The sequence below is a fragment of the Natrix helvetica genome (assembly GCF_964273705.1).
Source record: "Natrix helvetica genome assembly, chromosome: Z".
NCBI lineage: Eukaryota > Metazoa > Chordata > Lepidosauria > Squamata > Natricidae > Natrix > Natrix helvetica.
Window position 1 is genome coordinate 106,480,659 of NC_138554.1, and position 21,744 is coordinate 106,502,402.

The 21,744-nt window shown below is 39.3% G+C and overlaps 1 protein-coding gene across 10 annotated transcripts in view; it reads right to left on the reverse strand.

Moving 5' to 3' along the window:
• PHF14 (PHD finger protein 14) overlaps positions 1–21,744 on the reverse strand; it is a 152,962-nt gene that overhangs the window by 56,736 nt on the left and 74,482 nt on the right. For 9 of the 10 annotated variants that reach the window (XR_014176826.1, XR_014176827.1, XM_081971459.1 and 6 more), the window contains 2 exons: positions 11,233–11,350; positions 7,530–7,562 (listed from right to left, as the gene is read on the reverse strand). Coding sequence is in view for 8 of the 10 variants with exons in the window: in XM_081971459.1 (XP_081827585.1) it covers positions 7,530–7,562; positions 11,233–11,350 (151 nt within the window). In the remaining 2 variants the exon portion in view is untranslated. The remainder of the gene's footprint in view (positions 1–7,529; positions 7,563–11,232; positions 11,351–21,744) is intronic. The other variant, XM_081971461.1, reaches the window with a different exon arrangement.

Below are 21,744 nucleotides of genomic sequence, written 5' to 3' on the forward strand. Positions count from 1 at the left end.
GAAGGGAACCTTCTATTGTCGTTTGATGGAAGACACCAGCCTGAGGATGCTCACCTGTCGTTTCAGTGATAGGAAGACTTTCCCTTGTTCCATGTCTATCACTGCCCCCAGATAGATTAGACGAGTCGTGGGTTCTAGATGACTCTTTTGGAAGTTGATCAGGAACCAGTGTTCCTGGAGGGCCTAGAGTGTGATGCGAATGTCCCTGTTTGCCTGGTTCAATGACCTGGACAACAGCAAAATGTCATTGAGATAGTGAAGAATTCGGATGGGCATGGAGCGGAATTGGGGAGCCAGGATAGCGAGAATTTTGGTCAGGGACGTGCGGTCAGGGGAGGCAGAGCCTCACCGCTCTCATTATGAAAAGAAAAAAAAAGGAAAAGGCACATGTGGTCCGATTCCCTACCTTCCTGAGTCAACATGAAGGGGACCGCGGAGCGCGCTCCACCGGCTCGCGCTCCGCGGTCCCCTTCATGTTGACTCAGGAAGGCGGGGAATGGGACCATGTGTGCAAGAGGCTGAGGCAGCCTCAGCCTCCTGCATACGTGGTCCCTCTTTCTGAGTCAACATGAAGGGGACCACGGAGCGCGCTCCGTGGTCCCCTTCATGTTGACTCTGGAAGGCAGGGAACGGGACCACGTGTGCCTCAGCCTCTTGAACACGTAGTCCCATTCCCCGCCTTCCAGAGTCAACATGAAGGGGACTGTGGAGCGCGAGCTGCGGGACTGCGGAGCGCGCTCTGTGGTCCCCTTCATGTTGACTCAGGAAGGCGGGGAATGGGACCACATGTTCAAGAGGCTGAAGCTGCCTCAGCCTCCTGCACACGTGGTCCCATTCCCCGCCTTCCTGATGACGTCACCAGCCTCACCAGCCATAAACCTCACCGCATGTCACTGATTTTGGTGAACACCCTCGGGGCCGATGACAGGCCAAATGGGAGGGCACAATATTGGAAATGATTCCCTGCATAAGTGAAACGAAGAAATTGCTTGGGTTCTGCCAGGATGGGGATGTGGAGGTATGCTTCCGTGAGGTCCATTGAGGAGAGGAAGTCATTTGGTCGGACGCTTTTCAGGATGTACTGCAGGGAATGCATTTTGAACCTCCGTTAGACTATAAATTTGTTTAGAAATTTGAGGTCGAGAATTGTTCTCCAACCTTCCGAAGACTTCGGTACGATGAAAAGACGGGAATAAAACCCCTGTCCCTGCTGGTTGGGAGGAACGGGCTGCATGGCCTGAATTTGGAGAAGGTGCCTGATAGCCAGTTCTACCAACCCTCTTTTGCGTGTGTCCTTGTGGACTGGACACAAGGCGAAGTTCTGCGGTGGGTTGGAGGGAAACTTCAGAGCTAGGCCGAATCTGATTGTTCGTCTAACCCAGGCGTCATTGGTGATGTCATCCCAGCAATCGGCAAAGGCCGAAAGGCAAGCCCCAATGGGGAGTGCCCACAATGAGTCACTTCTGTTTGCTGAAGGGACGATTGGAACCCCCTATGAAGGGATTCCTGGAGGAGAAGCGTTGGGTGTTCCTGCCGGATTTGTCATGTGAGGAAAGACCCTGTCTGGGTGAGCCTGACGTTGGGGATGCGGGTAGTTGAAGACCCCGTCCATCCCTCGAAAGGGCAACCTACGGAAAAAGGAAGAAGGTTTAGAATCGGATTTGCGAGTAGCCGAAGGCAGAATCTTCCTTTTGTCTTTCGACTCTATTAAGAGAGGCTTTAACGGAGGCCCAAAGAGGAGACTAGCAGAAAATGGAGAAGAGGCCAGTCTCCACTTTGCTCTGGCATCCACCTGTCATTGCTTTAGCCATAAGAGGCGCCTCATGGTGACAGAGGCAATGGCTTTACAAGCGAAACATGCTGCGTCCAGAGACGCATCCGCAGAATACTCGATGGCTGCCTTGAGTTTATTGATGTCCTGATGGGACCTGGAGTCTGCAGGTGGAAGTCTGTCATACAGCTGCTTGATTCAGCGAAGGGCCACCCTTTTAAAGAAAAAAGCAGAAGAAGCTGCCCGTACCGCCCACGCTCACTGATGGCCTTTGACCAATGACTGCTCAAACCTCTTGTCCTCCAGACGGAGGGCATCCTCTGGGGCAGCATAAGCTGCATTAGGGATGAAAGAGCCACCACTGGAAGGTCAATGGAGGGGACGTCCAAGAGCTTAGAGAGCTCTGGACCTATGTTGTACAGCTGCTTATCTAAGGAAGAGGGCAGGGGACCCACCCCAGGAGAAGCCCACTGATTCTGGACCACCTCCAGAAAAAGCTTTGGAGAAGGGACTACATTCTTCTTGATCTTTGGATGAGAGAAGAGCAGATCGGTGGTGTCAGGTTTGTCCAGGTCAGAGCCTGAGGTAGTCTTGGAGGCCGGAATGCTGGAAACCTTCGCCTTGAATGGGAGAGAACGAAACAAAACAGGTTTAAAGAGGCAAACCAATGCAGAAGGGGCAGGTGTTAAACCCTCATCTTTTGAGAGATCAGAATCTCACGACCTTGCTGTTGTAGCTGAAGAAATTCTCACAAGATGGCTGCAGACTTTTCCCGCCTAAACAAGATGGCCGTCGGAGGTGACAAGACCTTACAAAGGGCTGTTGCAGCGAACCAATGATGTTGGCTAGTTCGCTTTGACCTCCTGAATGCTACGGAGCCCTGGCGTGACGATGCAAGGCTGCTCAATTGAATTTTTTTCAAGCCGCAGCTGAATGGGTGTATCAGAGGCACCGCGCCGGGCAACAGCTGTGGCGGTGACGACAGCAGCAGCTGAGGCAATTGCTGAGATGGTGGCTGGGTTGGCAGATGCGCAGTGGAAACGGCTACTTCAGTGGCAAGCAGAGTGGCGGCATTCAAAGCGGCAATGGGTCTCCCCGCGCTCACACATCTTCCCAAGTGGCAAGAATCAACAACGCTGGAGGCACTGAGCTGTGGTAGTGGCAGCACCGATCACAGAGGAGCACAGCAGGGGCCGGAAGGAAGTATCCGTGGGCTTGCCGCAAATTCTCCTCAGACCGGTAAGCCAAATGACCTGGAAGAGGTCTGTGACCTGAAGCCTTCTTGCAAGGCTGAGGGAAGCTGTCCGGAACAATTTGTTTGAATCGAAAAAGCCAATCAGTCAAAAAATTTTGATTGAAAAAACCCAATTAGTCGAATTAGAAATTTTTGTACTGTGATTTAGTCAATTAATAAAATTTAAGGTAGGAGATATCAGAAGACACAGCTAATCCAAGGATAGATGAGTCTAAGCTGGGTCGAGCTACCACAGAGGGCATGTCATCACAACTTGTAGACTCAGTCCTATTGGATACTGACAGGGTTAACCCATGTCTGGATGATGTCTCCACCTACTGGAGAATAAGTTAAGCTGTGATTTATACCACAATTTTTTCTTCCTGAAAAGCCTGCTATACAGTAAACCAAAACAGCGTGAAAATACAATTAAAACAAAATATTAATAAGGCAATGATACAGACGTAGGAATAAATTGTTAGTCATGCAGCAGCATACAGAGATTAAAAAGGTATTTTAAAAATTATAGAAATAATCATACTACATTTTAGCCCATAAATGATTATTGTTTGTTGCATACTTTCAAGAGCTACTTTTTTGGAAATTATCAAATGCTCCATTTTCCTCTGATATTTGACTACCAAAACCCAATACATTTTAAATAACCATTAATAGTGTATATATAACTTATATATAGGTTTTGTAGCAATTAGCAGTTCATGAGAAAGTTTTTGAACAGGAAGATCCATATCTATTTTTTCAATAAAGTTATTCTTAAATTTTATTTGGGTTTTTGTAAGTAAGTAAATAATAATCTAATTTTGCAATTATAGAATGTTAATAGAAAGAAATTGTGCTACAATTTGTAGGTAAACTTGTTTATAATTCATATTATAAGGAATCTTAAAAACAAATCAGATTTCAAAAGGTGAATCTAAATGTATTTTTTAGCTATCAAATATGACATATGACTATAAAGATGCTGTCACTGTGATAAAATTGATTTGGCTTCTCTAACTATAGAAGACTATTGGCTATTCAAGATTATATACAGATATCTCCCATGAACCAATCTAGGATAAGAATGTCTACACCCTATAAAAATGCTAACAATGAACATGTGGAACAGTGATATAGAAATAATCGATACACTGGAAAACAGAGAGAGCGAGAGTCTCTAATTTGTGTACAGAACAAAAATTATGGACGAAGTAACTCATATGGGAAGAACTGTGGTCTATCTTTATTGCTAAATGAGAAAATTAGGTCATGTTAATCATAAATGTACATAAAGTGCATTTTTAAAATACATTTTGATCTGAACAAATTAGCAACCCTAGAATGAAAATAGTCATGAGGACATGAGCACTCTGTTCAATCTATTCAAATTCAAATAGGCTTGCAGAAAGGTAAACTGATAGCAGGCAGCAGTGAGGATTCAGCAGATGCCATTTAAGAAGATGTCATTTATTGGACATAACTGTTTCACTCTTCTAACACAATTGTTAAATTAAACTAGGTAAGAAATTCAAATCCAAATCTCCACCCAGCCATATAACTCTCTGAGGGATGTTGGTCTTAACACTATCGCTCTTCGACTACTTAGTTTATAAAACTATGGTTACAATAGCACTGGTGAGGGGGATTATATAACATTCCTGAAATTTCTTGGAGAAAAAGTAGGACATAATATTGGAAAATTAATATGATACCTAAAATAGTTCTAAGATGCTCAGTGCTTGGATTTGAAGACTTTAGCATCAAAGCCATAACACCTGACACAAATCTGCTTGAGGCACATTTTATTTTAATTCCATTGCCTTGAATTTGAAAGCCGTATCTTCAGCACAGGAAGTAGTTTTCCATTATGCCAGTGGCTTAAAAAAACACATATGGAAAATTAATTAATTTTTATACACACTGAAATGCTTCTGATCTTCCTTTTAAAGCAAATATGGCAATTTTTGCTTCAAGCCTACATAATATTTTTGAATCTTTTTTGTGCAAAAGAAAGGTAGCACATAATCAAAGTTATGAATTATGAAGAATTAATCTAAAATTTGTTGTATTTGGTATTCACTGTCCAGCATCGATTTTTAATTAAATTATATGGCTCTCAATAAGAAAAACAGGAATGCTGTCCATTTATTTTCATTACTATTCCTACTGGCAAATATGACTTTATCAATTACATAGCAAATATCTTTGCATAGTATGGAATATGTTTCCAACACAGTGATACAAGTTTTGTAATGAATGTGTTCCTCACCAGTTTGCCCACTCAAGCTATTCAGGTTCTAATTCTCAGGACCTCACTCTAGGACAAACTTATTTGATGCAGATACTGCTCAGTCTGGTATATTTCATTTTCCAAATTCAGTAGCTGATTAAATGTGACCAAAGTACAATAATAAATCTATACTAGCAAGAAGAAATGATAAAAGTAATATTCCCAAAGCAATAGTCATTTGATACACTCAAGTAAATAGTCTGCACTATAGCGTGCAGTGTTTAAACAATTTAGTATCTTTTGGGGAAGCTAAAAACATCCTGGGTCTCCTGCAGAATTCATTATCTACATGATTTTTCTGAGTAGGAAAAGTTGGAAAATTCAGCTATAGTTCTTTGCTAAATATAATTTATAATATTATAAATTATTTCATATTCTAACAATGATAACTTGACAGTTCTCCAGTAAAAATATGCACATCCAGTTTAAAACTATAAAACTGAGAATCAGTGCTCCATTTTTCAAGACAGTGTCTAGCACTACTGATATCAGATCTAAGACTCAAAGCTAGAAACCAGGAGTCTGTGAGTTTTCGTCTCACTTTAGGCATAAAAGCCAGTACGGTGACCTTGGACAAGTAATTTTCTTTCAGCCAACCTACCACACAGGGTTGTTGTGGGAAAATAATAGGAAGAAAGAGTATTAGATACGTTTGCTTCCTTGAATTATTAATACAATTAATAAAGATAGGATGTAAATAAAAATAAATGTTACAATAGCAGTACCTGTTTTCTGCTAGAATGTATGTTAACATAACCTTTTTGAGAAAAATACTTAAGTGACTATTGATATGTCTGCATAATATGTTCTAAGCATCATCAATATTAATAGCTTAGAGGTTTGGTGAAATAGGCAGCAAGTTTCTAAGTTTGACTAGACACTTGAATATTAAATATTTAAAAATAATTTCCCCCCCGAGTTGATCAATTTCCAGTCTTGCATTCTTAAAATATTCTAACTGAATATCTAGGTCCAAAGCATATAAAAGTATCAAACTGCTAATGGCTGTTTTGATGTTTTGTCAAAGGCATGTGTTTAAATTTTTATTTATTTAAGAAAATTTGTATGGCTGTTTACTCACTCTCAGTGATTCTGGGTAGCTTACAAAAACAAGTCCCATATTAATAGTTGTTTAATATAGGAAAAAGATATAGGGGAAAATAATACTCTTAAACATTTTAAGAACACTTATGAAAAAATGGACTAGACTTGTTGTCTATTGCTCCAAAGAAAAGTAAATAAATCAACATATAAGGAAACAGAATTAATTTCTGGAAATTATAAAAGTTAGAACTGTGCAACTATAGGGCAGATTTACTTGGATGGGGTAGGCTTTTCTTCTGTAAAAAAACCTAGATATCATCTTAATGAATGTTTACATTGTAAATCATGTATGTAGTAATGCTCTCTAATGTCTTTTCAAATTCTTTAGTTAGTGGTTTATGTGTTTAACAAGAAATCTTCCCTTCCAAATGCAAGAATCTCTACAGTAATGTTATTTCAATATATGGTATGGAGGAGCACAAAGTTGACAAAGCATGATGAATGATAAAACAATGCTGCCAAAACATTCATATGATCCTTCATGAAAGCCGCATCGTGAATTAGCCCACAAGTAACATGGCTGTTCAGACATGAAAGCATGCACCTTTTGGGTGAAGGGAATTATGTCCACTTGAAAAAGCTAGGGCCATTCTTGCAAGCATACTTGGGGATTTAAATCTGGTTCAATAGTGGAACCTGACAAGTTAATGAGATGTAAGTGATTTGTCAAAAGGAAGAAATTCAGCCATTGTTGATACATATATACATTAGTTTATCCATGAATCTCAAATCTTGAAAGGTTAAAGTCCCTTTTTAGAGGACTTACTCTATCTTAAAGCCAAAAGGGCTTTTAGACATAAATCTAGGGATTTACTTAAATATAGCCAGCATAAACCTGTGTTCACCTTTGTCTTGAATTAGCTCTTCCTTTTTTCGGTGCTTTGCAGCAGGCTTCATTTTGGCTGAAATTATTGCTGTACTTAACACAATCTATAGTTTTGGCTCTACACTGCAAGATACATACAATTATTTTGTGGGTCTGTATTCCATAAGATATAAATACTACTATACAAAATATTTGTAGTATTTTAACAGTTAGATAGTCATACTAAAATCAATGTATATATGCCAACAATCACTGTTATTTAAATTAGAAAATAAATATCTAATTTTACATGTTTAACAATTACCTGATACTTGTTTTTCATTCCATCCACTTCACCCTATATTTAACACATAAGGTATTTTGCAGTTAGTAGAAATGAAAAGTACAGGCCAAGATCTAGTTAAGCATTAGTTTCAAGGGGAGAGAGGCAAGGCCACATTTCATAGATGGCAGACAAATCCAAGATCTTAAAACTGAAAACTCCTTGAGAAAAATTAGGAACAAAATGAATACATTGCTTTTATATTCTGTAACAATTTTACTCTTGTTCACTACAGACAGAGTATGCGGCTTTGGAAACCAATTTGGGGGGGGGGGGAAGAATCCAAGGGGAATCTGCATATTAGTCTCAAACAAATTATCTTAACCTAAATTAAAATTATATCTTACTGTACTTAGTTGTCCTGTGTGGAAAAAGCAAATTGCTTTCAGTAAGGAATGTGAAGCATGATAAAGTCTAAAGAAAAGGTCTAAAGAAATCTTTCTTCCTTTTCCTACTTTAATTAGTCTAACTACCTCCTAAGAAACCCATTTTCATCTTTATGGAAGTAGTATAAAACTTTTTTCTGATTGCAAAAGCCTTTGTGCAAGGTATCACACATTTTTTCACAAGTGATCATGATTTCATTACACTATAACTAACACTGATTGCTCAGATAATGTTTGCACAACATCCAGTAAAATCCGGAAATGTCTAGGAATACCATGTCACCTGTTCTAAACTACGCAAAACTAGCAAAATAATTACTGAACACTGTTGTTATTTTTTATAAAAGGCTGAGCAAAATGCAGTTATATAGCTAGGTACTATCAATGCCTATAATATTTTTGACAGTGACCATACTCCTGGATTTACATGTGACAATTCGCCCTTTTGCTGCTTTAAAATAAACATTCTATTCTAGCAGAGCATCTTCTTAGAGGCTTTTTTATAATTCAAAAGATACTGGAAAACTGAAATTGAAATTTTATTATGCATTACCACACTATAATTATTAGTCACCAAATAGACAGATCTTCTCAAATATATCTATCCCCAATCTGGCCCTTCAGGTCCTCAAATGGTGCACCCATTACCACTGTAATTGATTTATTCTAGATTAGTGAAACTAAAATGTGAAATACAATTAAAGTTTATATTTCATTTTATTTAACCTCAGTCTTCAAAAGTAGATATTCAGATACTATATTTTTAAGATTATTAAGAAAATCAATGTTAGCTTTTTAATTCATATTATTGCCTGTAGTAGTGATGTTCATATATGCACTATTTGTAAAGCATTTTCCATTTTTTAAAACTTTCTATAAAGAGGGAATATTTTGAATAAATCAGCACAATGAATGTGATGTTTCTTCAACAGCCACTTTTAGTGACAGAAAAGGCAAAAATCACTTGTGCCACATATTAACATATGTTCAGTGACTTGCAAAGAGGAATGATGCTACTTTTTATAGCAGGCTATACCTACAGATCCCCAGTCCTTTTCCATATATTTCTCAAGCCATCCTATCTCAAATCAGATAAAGACATCGGTAGTATGGTTCACCATATCCAAGTCAATAGCTCAAAGATCTCCTTCTGCACTTTTGTACTTATCCCTGGGTAAGAATTAGATGACTCTGGAACTAAAAGAATTACAATTATGCTCAAAATATTTACATTAAGTTGATGGTTTTAATAGGTGAGTAAATATTATTTATTTTCTTTTTACAACCCTGTAACCCCTTTTATCAGGGTGGTGCTGGGGCGACTGAATGGAGCTGACCGTTTACTGGCTGAATAACCTTTCGAATGCCTACATGGAGATCACAGAATATATTTTCTCTTTGTGCCCTGATAGAGAAACACCTTTTGTTGCCTAGGATTGAACTCTCAACCAACTGGGAGGTGAGCATCTTCACTAGGCCACCAGACTGCTCAGGTGAGTAAACACTAATATTCTCTTATAATTTTCATTTGGAATAATCCTTTCTGACTCTGATTTCACTGGTATAAGAATACTGTATGAAAAAACTAAAACCTAAAAAGAAAATGCTATTTCACTATTTGAACATATACATGAAACTGCTGATGTGTATAGAAATATACACATATAGATTTAATGGTGGAAAGAAAATGTGGTGTTGACAAGTTAGCTCTGTAGTCTGCAATTCATTGTCATAAATTTAAAAAAAAAAACAGGCAAGATTTACTTACTTTTCCATTTCCAATGGATTTATCTCATGTATGATCCATCGGAATATCTGTGTTTGTGTGAGCTACATATAATTAAGTTAATGTTAAGGCCCCAACTAAGAATTCCAATATGCTGAAGGTTCTGGCCTTTCTCTCACACAGAGAAATGTGCAATAGAAAAGAGAAATCATGCACTAATTAAACGTTAGATGGGGAAACACAGTCATGAGATGGACTGCAACACACGATCTCATCCCACAGCTGGGTTTTATGCAGGTAATAAAAAACTGTTTGCAACTGATAAAGATATTTTCTGGACTGAGCCCAAAAACGTGTAAAACTTGGAAGCACTCATTATATAATTAACACTTAAAGTGTACAAACATGCCAAAAGATTTTTAAAATGAAAGCCATTGCACTGTTTTACTTAAATTGAAGTATTATTCAGCAAAATGAATTATGATACTACAAAACAGAACAATTGTTTTAAAACTGATGAGATACTGCTTTATGACGAACTATTATGAACATTCAAATATAATTAAATTTGCCCATGCTGAAAACAGATAAAAATTAACTAAGATTATCACAAACAAGAGGTAAGATTGCTATGTACCAAAGCTCTGTTTTTTAAGTTAACATTGCTGGTAAGAAAACATTATTAATAAATTATTCCTATTCATGTTGCTTTCAGTTATTTATCTCCAAGGAGTTTTAGTTTGAAATATTGCCTAGAATAATACTGTACCCATTTTTAGTTCACTCAGAAACCAGACCATTTAAATGTTTTTCAATGTTCAGAATCTGTGTGTCTGTCAAAGAATAGGTCAAGAGAGTCATCCTGATGCCTTTTGAAGCTATACTCTTTTATGAACATAATGTTGGAGATTTAATTGTGTGGCTGCAGATACCATCTTGATCTTTTTGACCTTCTGCAAATAAACCTATTCAAAACCAGTGAATGTTTATAAGGATTCCTATGCCAAAAATTATATATTTATCAAAAAAAATTGATTAACAATATTCACTGCATAACTTACTCTTCTATTTGAAATGAACATTATAACCTTGTTTTGCTTCACAGCTTAAAATAGTCTATTTCAAAATTCATGTAAATTATATACAAAGACTGAATCTATCAAATACTATCAAAAGAATTAAGAACAGTAAGCAATAATGCACTGTATTTACATATATTTTCAATTATATTTCCAATTTCATTGTACATGCATCTATTGAACCAACATATTCAGAATATAGGCCTCTTATAGTGAACAATTTAGCAATATAGTATGATTCAATAAATTGTCACAGACATGCATTAAGTTCTTAAGAAGTATAGAGCATTCTGTATTACTAAGAATACAACACAGTGACTTGAAAAATTGTAAATATCATTGTATGCTTTGCCAAAAACAATTATAATTATACAATTATACAATCACAGCAGCACGAATTTTGACTTTCAGTGTTTTAGTAGGAACTGAATATGAGCTTTTGTGAAATATTTTTCAAAATCTTATCTGCATTTTCATAAGACTCATTAACTTACTTTAGATGAGGAAGAATCACATTCTTGACAAATCCATCCATAGCCAGTTTGCTTTGGAGATTTTTTCAAGGGAGGATCCAAACAACCAAAATGATAGCATAGCCTGCATTCATCACATCTGCATTAGAAACAAAATGCTTATTTCATACTGAATACAAAATGTAGATAAAAATAAAGAATCAACAGAAATAAATCATGAAATCTGAAGAAATCTTACAATGTAATATACCGTATTTTTCGGAGTATAAGAAGCACCCTTTTCCTTCAAAAAAGAGGGTGAAAATCTGGGTATCTTATACACTGAATACAACATCTTTTTTTGCCTCCCGAAACCCTGTCTCCTTTGCAAAAATGGCCATGCATAGCTTTGAGGAGGCTTCCAGACTGCTCCTGGAGGCTGGGGATGGCAGAAATGAGTGAAAAATGGGCCACTTTTTTGCTCGTTTTTGCCCCCCAGAAGCACTCTATAAGCCCCCTAAAGACTATGCATGCAAGAGGTCTTGTCAAAAAGGGAGGTCTGCAGAGTGCAAAAACTTTTTTTTAAAAAATTTGCCTCTTCAAAATCTTGGTGTGTCTTGTACTCCGGTGCTTCTTATACTCCCAAAAATATGGTATGCAATTACATACTCCTGTATCTTGACAATAAATCCAACCAATGATGAAGCTTCATATGGACACTAGCATCCCTAGTGCCTTAACTGATAGTTATCAGAGAATGTTCATGTATTAGTGTTACAATAACCATTTTTGTTAACATCTCAACAATGTTGTAGAAATAAAGAGCAGGTGTCAAGAGAACCTCCTTCTTAATATAACTTTTTGTTCAGGAAACTGGAGAAGGGGAGTGATTTATACCTCTCCATATACACTCTTTGTATCTGCAATACCCGTTCTGCACAGTACATTGATTTTGGAGGAAATGCAAGGAAAACAGAGAAAGTGTAAAAATCCAGTCATGCAAGGATGTTTCTACTCATGCAATTTTATATTCCATTTGCAGCTTGATTAAACAAACAAAACAAAGAAATATGCAGGACTTATAATATGAAAAGTCTGTATACACATCTCTTCAGTGAATCAAAATAAATGCACATAGACTTCTGGAAAAAGAATATATTTTCAATAATCAATTTTTTTTTACATGGTATAAAACAGTTTTGGAGATATGTTGATAGAGGATTTATTACAGGATCATACTTGTTCATCATATGAATTGTTTTTCCCCTCCTTCATTAATATCTTTTTGTGAAACATTAAAAATCAGTTTGAATAATAGGTGTATATATCAACTACATGTATTGTAATTTCTTATAAGAAATTTGTCCAATTCCTGCTTCAAATATAATAAGAAACAACAAATATTAGGCTGAAGTTATTATAGAATAATTAATCCACAAACTACATTTGTTTGTCTGCAAACGCTGCATTGCTGAGAAATGTATGCATAATGTGTAAGAAGAATTGCAACTAATAGTGGCCAGATTCCAGAGGACAGGACTTCAGATGAACCATTTATCTAATGGCTTCCTGTCTCCCCCACCCCCCAATCCCATTAAAATTTTAGCTATTAATATGGTACATTAAATGAACATTTTAACACACTGAATACACAAATGTACTGTCACATGTTAACTTATATAGTCAAGAACAATCAAGTATTTATCAGTCTCACAAATGATTAAATTGAATATGCCTATCACATGATGCAGCATTTTCTAAAAACAGGACAAAAGATTTAATCTTCCTATCTTGTCATTAAAAACAGAGGATAAATTCATGTATTTTTAAGATAAGAAATATTGTTAAACAATATTGTTTTCCGAATGACTATTAAATTAGAATAATGTTTTATTTTCCACGCCAGGCCAATCAAACAGTTAAATGCTATTTGTCACAGTCAAATCAAGGGGTTCAATACTACATATATCTTAAAAAGTACTTGAGAGATATTTTTTTAAAAATCTGAACTTAGGTTAAATCTCTCTTCAGAAAGAGAGTTTGATTAGACACTTCCATTCATCTTTTTCTTTAATAAAATAATAAATTTGTTCTTTAATCTTCTTTATTTGCTCATGTCCTTAAAAATGTTTTCAACAGTTTAGCCTGTTTTCTGTTCATAATACATAATTATATTGAGCACAGACTCATTCTATAGAAGTCTAAGTATGAATTTGGGGGCACAGAAGACTTAGACCAATCTATCAGAAAAGTTGAAGAAAACTGTGACTACAATTTGTGCATCTATGTCACTATAATTTTATGCAAAATTAAAACTTTCCAATAATTAAAAAAATATTTTTTTCAGAGTAAGATAGCATATTTTTGATGAAAACGTTCACCTAAAACTTTAGAATAAGAATTTCATATTTATTTTTATTCCTTGTACGTATTTATTTAGAGTATGGCTAAATAAATAAATAAAGCAAAAGAAATAAAAAATATGTTGGCATAAAAATATTCCTTGAACAGTACATTTTATTGTAATCTTTTACAATGAAACATTTGTTTCAACTTCTAAGAATACACATTTAAATCTGATGTTAATTTGCCTGAATTTACTGCACAGAAAAGTAATAATTGTGCATCCAAGCATAATAATGATTCTGAATCAAAAACATTCAAATACATACATACATTGCAAACTTGAATTTGAAATGCAAAGCTTGAAAATAAATACCTTATTATTAATCTATCTCTTAAAAATTCTGACTGTAAATTTAAATATCTCTTCTATCCTCTATGACAAGGGGAAGAAATATTTCACAAAACATTTATATTTTTATATAATAAAAATGTTATCAGGTAAATGTTATCAAGTATGTTGGCTTTCAATTCATTCCATAAATCTATTGCTTATTTGCTTATTGAGTTTAGCTAATTTAACATCAATCTATCTATACCAGTGGTTCTCAACCTTCTCAATGCCGCAACCCTTCAATACAGTTCCTCATGCTGTGGTGACCCCCAACCATAAAATTGGAGTCTCGGTTCCTAAGACCATCGAAAATATGTGTTTTCCAATGGTCTTAGGCGACCCCTGTGAAAGGGTCATTTGACCCCCAAAGGGGTCTCGACCCACAGATTGAGAACCACTGATCTATACTATAGGCTCCTTTGGCTAGGGAGCTACATTTGGCACGGTATAGGCAGTGTTGTTATAGTGGAAGGTTGGCCTCAGGGGAGATGTCCCTTATGCCAGCAATTTTGTTTATATTTTGTTTATATATATAATTTTATAATGTTTTATAATTATGATAATGCTTTCACATTTTTATTCATTGGTTTTAGTTCTGTTGTATGCTTCCAAGAGCTGCTTTTGGTGAAAGGAGCAACTATACAAATTAAATAAATAATAAAACAAGATTTTTTAAAAACACTTCTTTATTTGGGAATTTTAAAACTGCATATGGTTTAATTTGTAAAGTAACTAAACAAGTTATTTTCATGTTTATATTAGTTGTTAATCAATTTTTCAGATGAAAATGGGCATTGGTACTTACCTGATATGCTTATTCTCACTGCAGGTAGAAAAAAATTTGGTAGAACAAGTTCCAGAATCTTATGAAAGGATGAGTTTATCTTGGGAGTGAATGCTGGATCAAGACGGAGAACGACCCTGTCCGCATGAAAGATACGGAGGTCGCTTCTAATAGACAGAATGGCAATTTCAGAAATCTGTCTCGCTGAAGTGACTATGATCAAGAAGGTGATCTTCAGAATGAGGTATTGTAGTGGGCCGGTCAGTAAGCCAGTCCGTAAGTGCTCGAATGGAGCCTTGGTGATGAAGTCTGAAACTTTAGTTAGGTCCCACATTGGGTACCTATGAATGGTGAGAGGACGAATGTTGGTCGCTCCTCAGAGAAATCATTGAATGTGTGTCTGATGAGAGATGGGCTCACCATCGAGAGGGCCGCCACCTGACGTCTCAACATGTTTGGCAAAAGACCTTTAATGAGGCCCTGTTGAAGAAAGTCTAAGACATTGGCCAGAGAGGCCGATAGTGGTACAATGTCGTGGGTGGAGCACCACCTGGCAAATTATGTCCAAGTTGCATTGTATATGCGAGTCGTAGACTCGCGTCACAAAGCCTGTATGGTCTTAATGACACTGTCTGACAGACCGTCTGCTCTTAGCGCCTCCCACTCAACTTCCATACAATGACCTGCACCAATGTGGATCTGGATGATGGATTGATCCTTGTGAGAGGGAGAGCTTGTGCATCAGAATGCGCCATGGAGGTGCTACAGAGAGAGTCATGAAGTCCCTGAACCAGGGTTGATGGAGCCAATGTAGCACCAGGAGAAGAATCTCTGCCTCTTCCTCTAGCATTTTCCGCACCCCTCTCTGTACCAGTGGCAGAGAGAGAAACGCTTATAGAAGGCCCGGGGGCCATGGGCACAGCAAAGTGCCTACTCCCTCTGACCCCAGAGCCGCATACCTGGTGAAGTACCTTGTAAGGTGGGCGTTTTCCCTTGTGGCAAAGAGCTTGAGGACCAGTCTCCCGTATCTGTGGTCTGTTCGGAGGGAAAGAAGATGGGCTTCCGCCCAAAGTCCTAAAAGCAGCGCCTCCCTCATTAGTGCTTCAGACCTCATCCCCCCCCCTTGCCGGTTTACATGCGCTTTTGCTGTGGTATTGTCCATGAAGACGAGAACGTGGGCATTGTGCAGTGTTCTGGAATTGCAATAGGGATAGGTGGATTGCCCGAAGCTCCAGCCAATTGATGGTGTGGACCCATTTGGCACGTGACCAAGGTGAATCCCTGTTTGGAGGTGGGTCCCCCACCCCACCAGGCTGGTGTCTGTGGTGAGTGTGATTCTCCCCGGCTCTCGAAACAGAGTCCCCTGATTCAGTGCCGGTGACAGCCACTACCCCAAAGACTTTGTCACAAACCTATTGTAGAGAGCAGTTGAGGTCAATCTTTTGGTACGGGAGAAGGTACCTTTGCAAACAATGGTACCTGCTACTGTGGCGCAATGTAAAAGCAGTATACCATCTTCCCCAATAAATGAGATAATTGGAGAAGTTGAACTCTTCGATGGGCATGGATTGTCCTGACCAGATCCTATAGGCTGGACCATCGGTCTGCAGAGAGGAACACCTTGCCCTGCACCGTATCTATTAATGCCACCAGATGTAAAATATGAGTGGCCGGGGTCAGATAACTTTGCCAGATTGATTGAGAAGCCTAGTTCCTGAAGGACTTGCATAGTGGTGTGAATGTCCCTGTGAGCTTGTCTGATTGACGGGGATAGTAACAGAATATCATCCAGATAAACTAGAATCCAGGTCGACCTGGAGCGGAGATGGGGCGCTACTACCGCCAGAACCTTTTTAAAGACTCTTGGGGCTGATGACAGCCTGAAGGGGAGGGCTTGGTACTGATAATGCTTTCGCACGTACTTGAACTGGAGAAACTATCTGTGTTTGTGAAGAATAGAAATGTGTAGGTATGCCTCTGTGAGGCCTCCGAGGAGAGGAGGTTGTCCTTTCCAAGATGGACTGCAGGGAATGCATCTTGAACCTTCGATAAATGATGAAGTGGTTCAGTAATTTTAGATCTAGAATTGATCTCCATTCCCCCAAGGCTTTCAGTACCACGAACAGACGGGAATATAACCCCTGCTGTTCTTGGCCTTTGTGCACTGTTTGAATCGCCCTGATATGTAGAAGATGGCAAATGGTCTGTTCCACCAGCTGTCTCTTCTTCATGTCCTGAGACACTGGACATGGAACGAAATGTCTCGGACGGTTTGAAATTACGGGGCCAGACTCCACCTGATGGTCTTTAGAACCCAGGTATCTGTTGTTATGTCTTCCCATCGCTCTACAAACACAGCCAATTGGCCCCCTATTGGGAGATTCTCCAGACAGTCACTTTTGACGTCAGTAGGACTGGTTGAAACCTCCTCTAAAGGATTTTCTGGGTGGGTATCACTGGATGGTTCTGTTGGATCTATTCTCCTGTTGATTGGGACTTTGTCGAGGCTGAGATTGACGCTGTTGAAGAGGGCTGTAGAAACCCCCTTCTGACCCCCAAAAGGATGGGCATTGATAGAAGGGAGTAGGTGTCCGGCTGTCCGGCTTGTGAAAGATCGTTTGTAGGACCTTATACTTGTCCTTTGACTCTACTAATAAATGTTCTAATGGGGTCCCAAAGAGATGTTCCCCCCAAAAGGGGGAGGAGGCTATCCTCCATTTGGCCCTGGCATCAGCCTGCCATTGCTTAAGCCACAACAACTGTCTGGAGGTGTCAGTGGAAGCAATCGCCTCGGAAGCGAAAAAGACCACATTTAGTGCTGCATCAGTTGAAAATTCTAATGCAGTTTTCAATTGATTGCTATCACAATGGGCCCTGGAATCCCTGTTGGGAATACTGCCCTGTAGTTGTTTAAGCCAAAGGAGAGCAGATCTGCTAAAAAAATGAAGCAGAAGTGGAGGCCAGAATACACCAGGCCAAAGCCTGGTGATCCTTGACAAGAGTTTGTTCAAAACGCTTGTCTTCTGGTTTAAGGGAATTTTCAGGAGTACTAGCCGCCGTATTGGGGGGAGCTAGTGCCACTACTGGCGGGGTCTATAGAAGGGACCTCATGAGTCTTGACCAGAGCCAGGCCTACATTGTAAAGCTGTTTATCCAGGGCATTGGGCAGAAGACCCAAGCCAGGAGTGGCCCATTGTCTCTGCACCACATCCATGAAGATTCTAGGAGAAGAAACAACCTCCTTTTCCACAGTAGGTTCCAGAAAAAGGGGGTCCTTGAATCCCCTGTCTCTGCAACAGTAGTCTTAGGGATTATAGACGATTTAAAGCCTGCTATCTTCTTGGCCTTAAACAATAAGGAGCGAAAAAGAGCGGGCTTAAAAACCCCCACAAATGTGGGCTGATCCGTGCCCAGATCTTCATCCTCAGAGAGGTCTGAATCTCTGGGTGCTTGCTCTTCTTCGTCCCCCAATGTGGAAGCCTGAGACACTGAACGTTCAGAAGGAGCAGTCCCTAAGGCAGTGATGGCGAACGTATGGCACCTGTGCCACAGGTGGTATGCGAAGCCATTTGTCAGGGCACGCAAGGTGCTGCCCAGTCAGCTGGCCAGCGCACATGTGCGTGCTGGCCAGCTGAGTTCACCTTTTTAAAAGCCATTTTTCGCCCTCCCCAGGCTCCAGAGGCTTTATAGGAGCCTGGGGAGGGCGAAAAGAGCCTCCCCCGCCCTCCGAGAGGGCCTCCGGAGGCTTCAGGGACCGTCCGGAGGCTTCCCTGAAGCCTTCGGAATGCTTAAAACAACTCTCCGAGCAAACTGGAAGTGACTTCCGGTTTGCTCGGAGGGTCGTTTTAAGCATTCTGAAGGCTTCAGGGATTGTCCGGAGGCTTCCCTGACGCCTTCGGAGTGCTTAAAATGACCCTCTGAGCAAACCGGAAGTCACTTCCGGTTTGCTCGGAGAGTTGTTTTAAGCGTTCTGAAGGCTTCAGGGACGATCCGGAGGCTTCCCTGACGTCTTTGGAGCGCTTAAAACGACCCTCCGAGCAAACCGGAAGTCATTTCCTATAAAGCCTCTGGAGCCTGGGGAAGGCGAAAAAAGCATGTAAAAATGGAGGGTTGCGCATTGTGCGCGCATGCGCACTGGAGGGGTCGCACATTGCATTATGGGTGCGGCACACCCGCACACGACCCCCCTGCGCTCCCCCCACTTGTGGCACGCGAGCCAAAAAAGTTCGCCATCACTGCCCTAAGGAATGCTTTTTCTTACTTTTACATTTGGAACCATCAGACGTAGACTTGGAACTGTGCCTAGAAGATCCCTTGTGTTGAAGTTCCACAGCTATAACTTTTTGCATAACAGAGGCTATAATGGCTGCTACAACCGGGGTTATAGCTGGAGTTGGCTGAAACCCCAGAAACCCCGGGGAGGAAGAAGCCTGATCTGCCTCAGGAGAGGGCCCTACACCCCCAAGGGATTCATCCCCACTATGAGGGGGGGATCAAAAAGCTCTGTTCCATCCCCCAATTGAAAAGGAGATTCTGGGGAAGAAAGAGAATCCTCCGAAACTGGAGAAAGATCACCTGTAATGGATGAGGGCTCTCTCTGCCACCCTGAGTGTCTTTGCTGGAAGAAGCCCTGTGGATTGCGGGTTTGTGATGTCGTTTACCACCTTTTTTTGCTGTTTTAGCCAACTTCAGCTCTGTCACTGGCAACCACCCTTTTCCTGGAAGGTTTGGCTGAAGAAGGCCCAGCCACAGGGCTCTCTGGTGGAGGAGAATCATGAGGGGAGGCTACTGCCCCTTCCCCTGTATTGGAAGCAATAGCCCAGTGCAAATAGAACAGCCACCCTCAAGGCTTGTGCTGGTAAAAGGGCCCTGTTACCGACTGGTTTCCAAAATGGCGCCTGCTGTTCTTTGTGCCAAAATAAACTGCCTCTGTTTCCCTTGTCTTAAAAAGGCACCCGCTGCTTCCCGCGCCAAGGAAAACAGCCACCAATACTCCTCTGAGCTCCGCAGCTGCTGTGCTCTTCTACCGACAGAGGGAACAGGGTTACCAACTTTGGGCTTGTCCCCGGGGCAATTTCAAGTGTCAGAGCTGCTGATCTAAAGGAGGCTCCAACATGCCGCCCTTAAAGGGAAAGCTCTGATGCTTTCAAAACGGCTTTCCAAGCCATGTGGCTGGATCCTTGGTGTGGGGCAGAGCCTCTCATTGAACAAAGCACCTCCTCTGCCTTACGATGTTAAGGATGGCAGAGGGTGAGAAAATTATTTTGTCAAAGTCCAATTAGTAAGAAATATTTATCAATTTGAAGAGAAAGTCAACTACACATCCAGTCCAAAACTGGCTGAATCTAAAGCTGGGGAGGAGCTATACGGAGGATGGTTTTGCCAGCCCTATGGGATACTGGATGGAGTTAACCCTATCTGACTGCTATCTCCACCAATCGTGGAGAATGTCATATTTTAGCACTTTTGGTACTCTGTTATGGATCTTTACATGGCTATTTGGCAAATTTGTCTTCTTAAATTTTCAAGTGATTCTGGACATTCAAAATATAATTATTCATCACTGAATACTGGTTCTTGCATATTTCATGTAATATTATTTAATAGTTGTCGCTGATTTCATCCAGTGCCATTGCAACTGTTTGTTTCATAGAAAACTGTCATCTTAAATTTGAAGGGGAATGAAGTTTTGAAAGAACTCAATCTATTTTAAAACTAGTAATTAATTCTCAGAAGCTTTTCCCATGTCTATCAAGCTTATAATGTTTAAAAACAATGAAAGTGACAAGTACTGAAATAATAAATAAAGTTAAAAACATTGATTTATTGGGATTGTAGAAAAAAGATACAAAATCATATTGAAAATGCAAACAAACCAGGGAAACATCTAGCATAACAAATTAGAAAAGAGGAAGAAAGGAAAATGATAACAGAGATAGAAAAAGAGAACAAATTGCTAAATGCAAGATTGGAAATAGTAGAAGAACCTATTTTTAAAAAAAGAATCACACTAAAAGAATAAAATTGGTAAAAAAAAATTGAAAACTTATATTTAAAGATCAAAATCTAGGACTTCTTGCAAACTGAAGATGGTTCCATGAAAAATTAATCCAACAACTGTGAAGAATGAAGAGCCAGCAAGTTGGCCAGTTCTTTGTAATTTCTCTCTGGACAAGGAGAGGATTTAAGATCATCTTCAAGTATTCCAGATAGTTCTGCCACACAAGGAGACCTCAAGACAGTCATTTCTATCGGGCTTAAAGATGTGGAAGTTGAGCGAATAATAATTTTGCTGAAAACGTGGACAGCTGCTTTAAAAGGACACTGGGTTTGCACACTTCCTTTTCTAATTACTTTCAGAAATTGCTTGTTAACTTTGCAACTATTAGAAACTGTTGGATTGACATGTGTTAGAGTATTGGGTATAATGGTATGTGGGAAGACTGGGAGAAAATATGCTGCTAAGGGAATGATTAATTAAAAAATAACATAGCCTACATTTGGCTAGTAGCTGGGGCGAAGGAAGAAATCTTCCTTTCTCATTTTGTAAATGAGACATGAGAAGACTTGTACTTTCAGATTTGCAAGATTCTGTCAATGTAGCTTTATAATAAAGTAGAATGACCTCATCTGTGATTATTACTTTTATTCCCAAAATATTGTACATTAATGTAATATTTATTGAAACCAATACTGTATTTTGTTCATCATTACCAAATGAGTAATTAAATTTTGAACCACAGTAACTGATTTCTTCAGTTATGCAAACATAATATTTACACATAACTTTTCTGTAGTGCTGTTTTGGTTCAAAGGCAGCCAAGCAATGAAACAATAATATAATTGGGTCTAGAAAATGGAAAGGGTAGTAGGATAGAGTTAATTCAGAGTTTCACTTATCACTGAAGGGGAAAGGGAATGAAACTTCAAATAATGAAGCAACCGAGCAAATTAGAAATACTCAGAAGCATTTTAAAAATAAGCTAGGGAGCAATTAAATAGAAACATAGAATCAGCCTTGTTGTGCAGACCA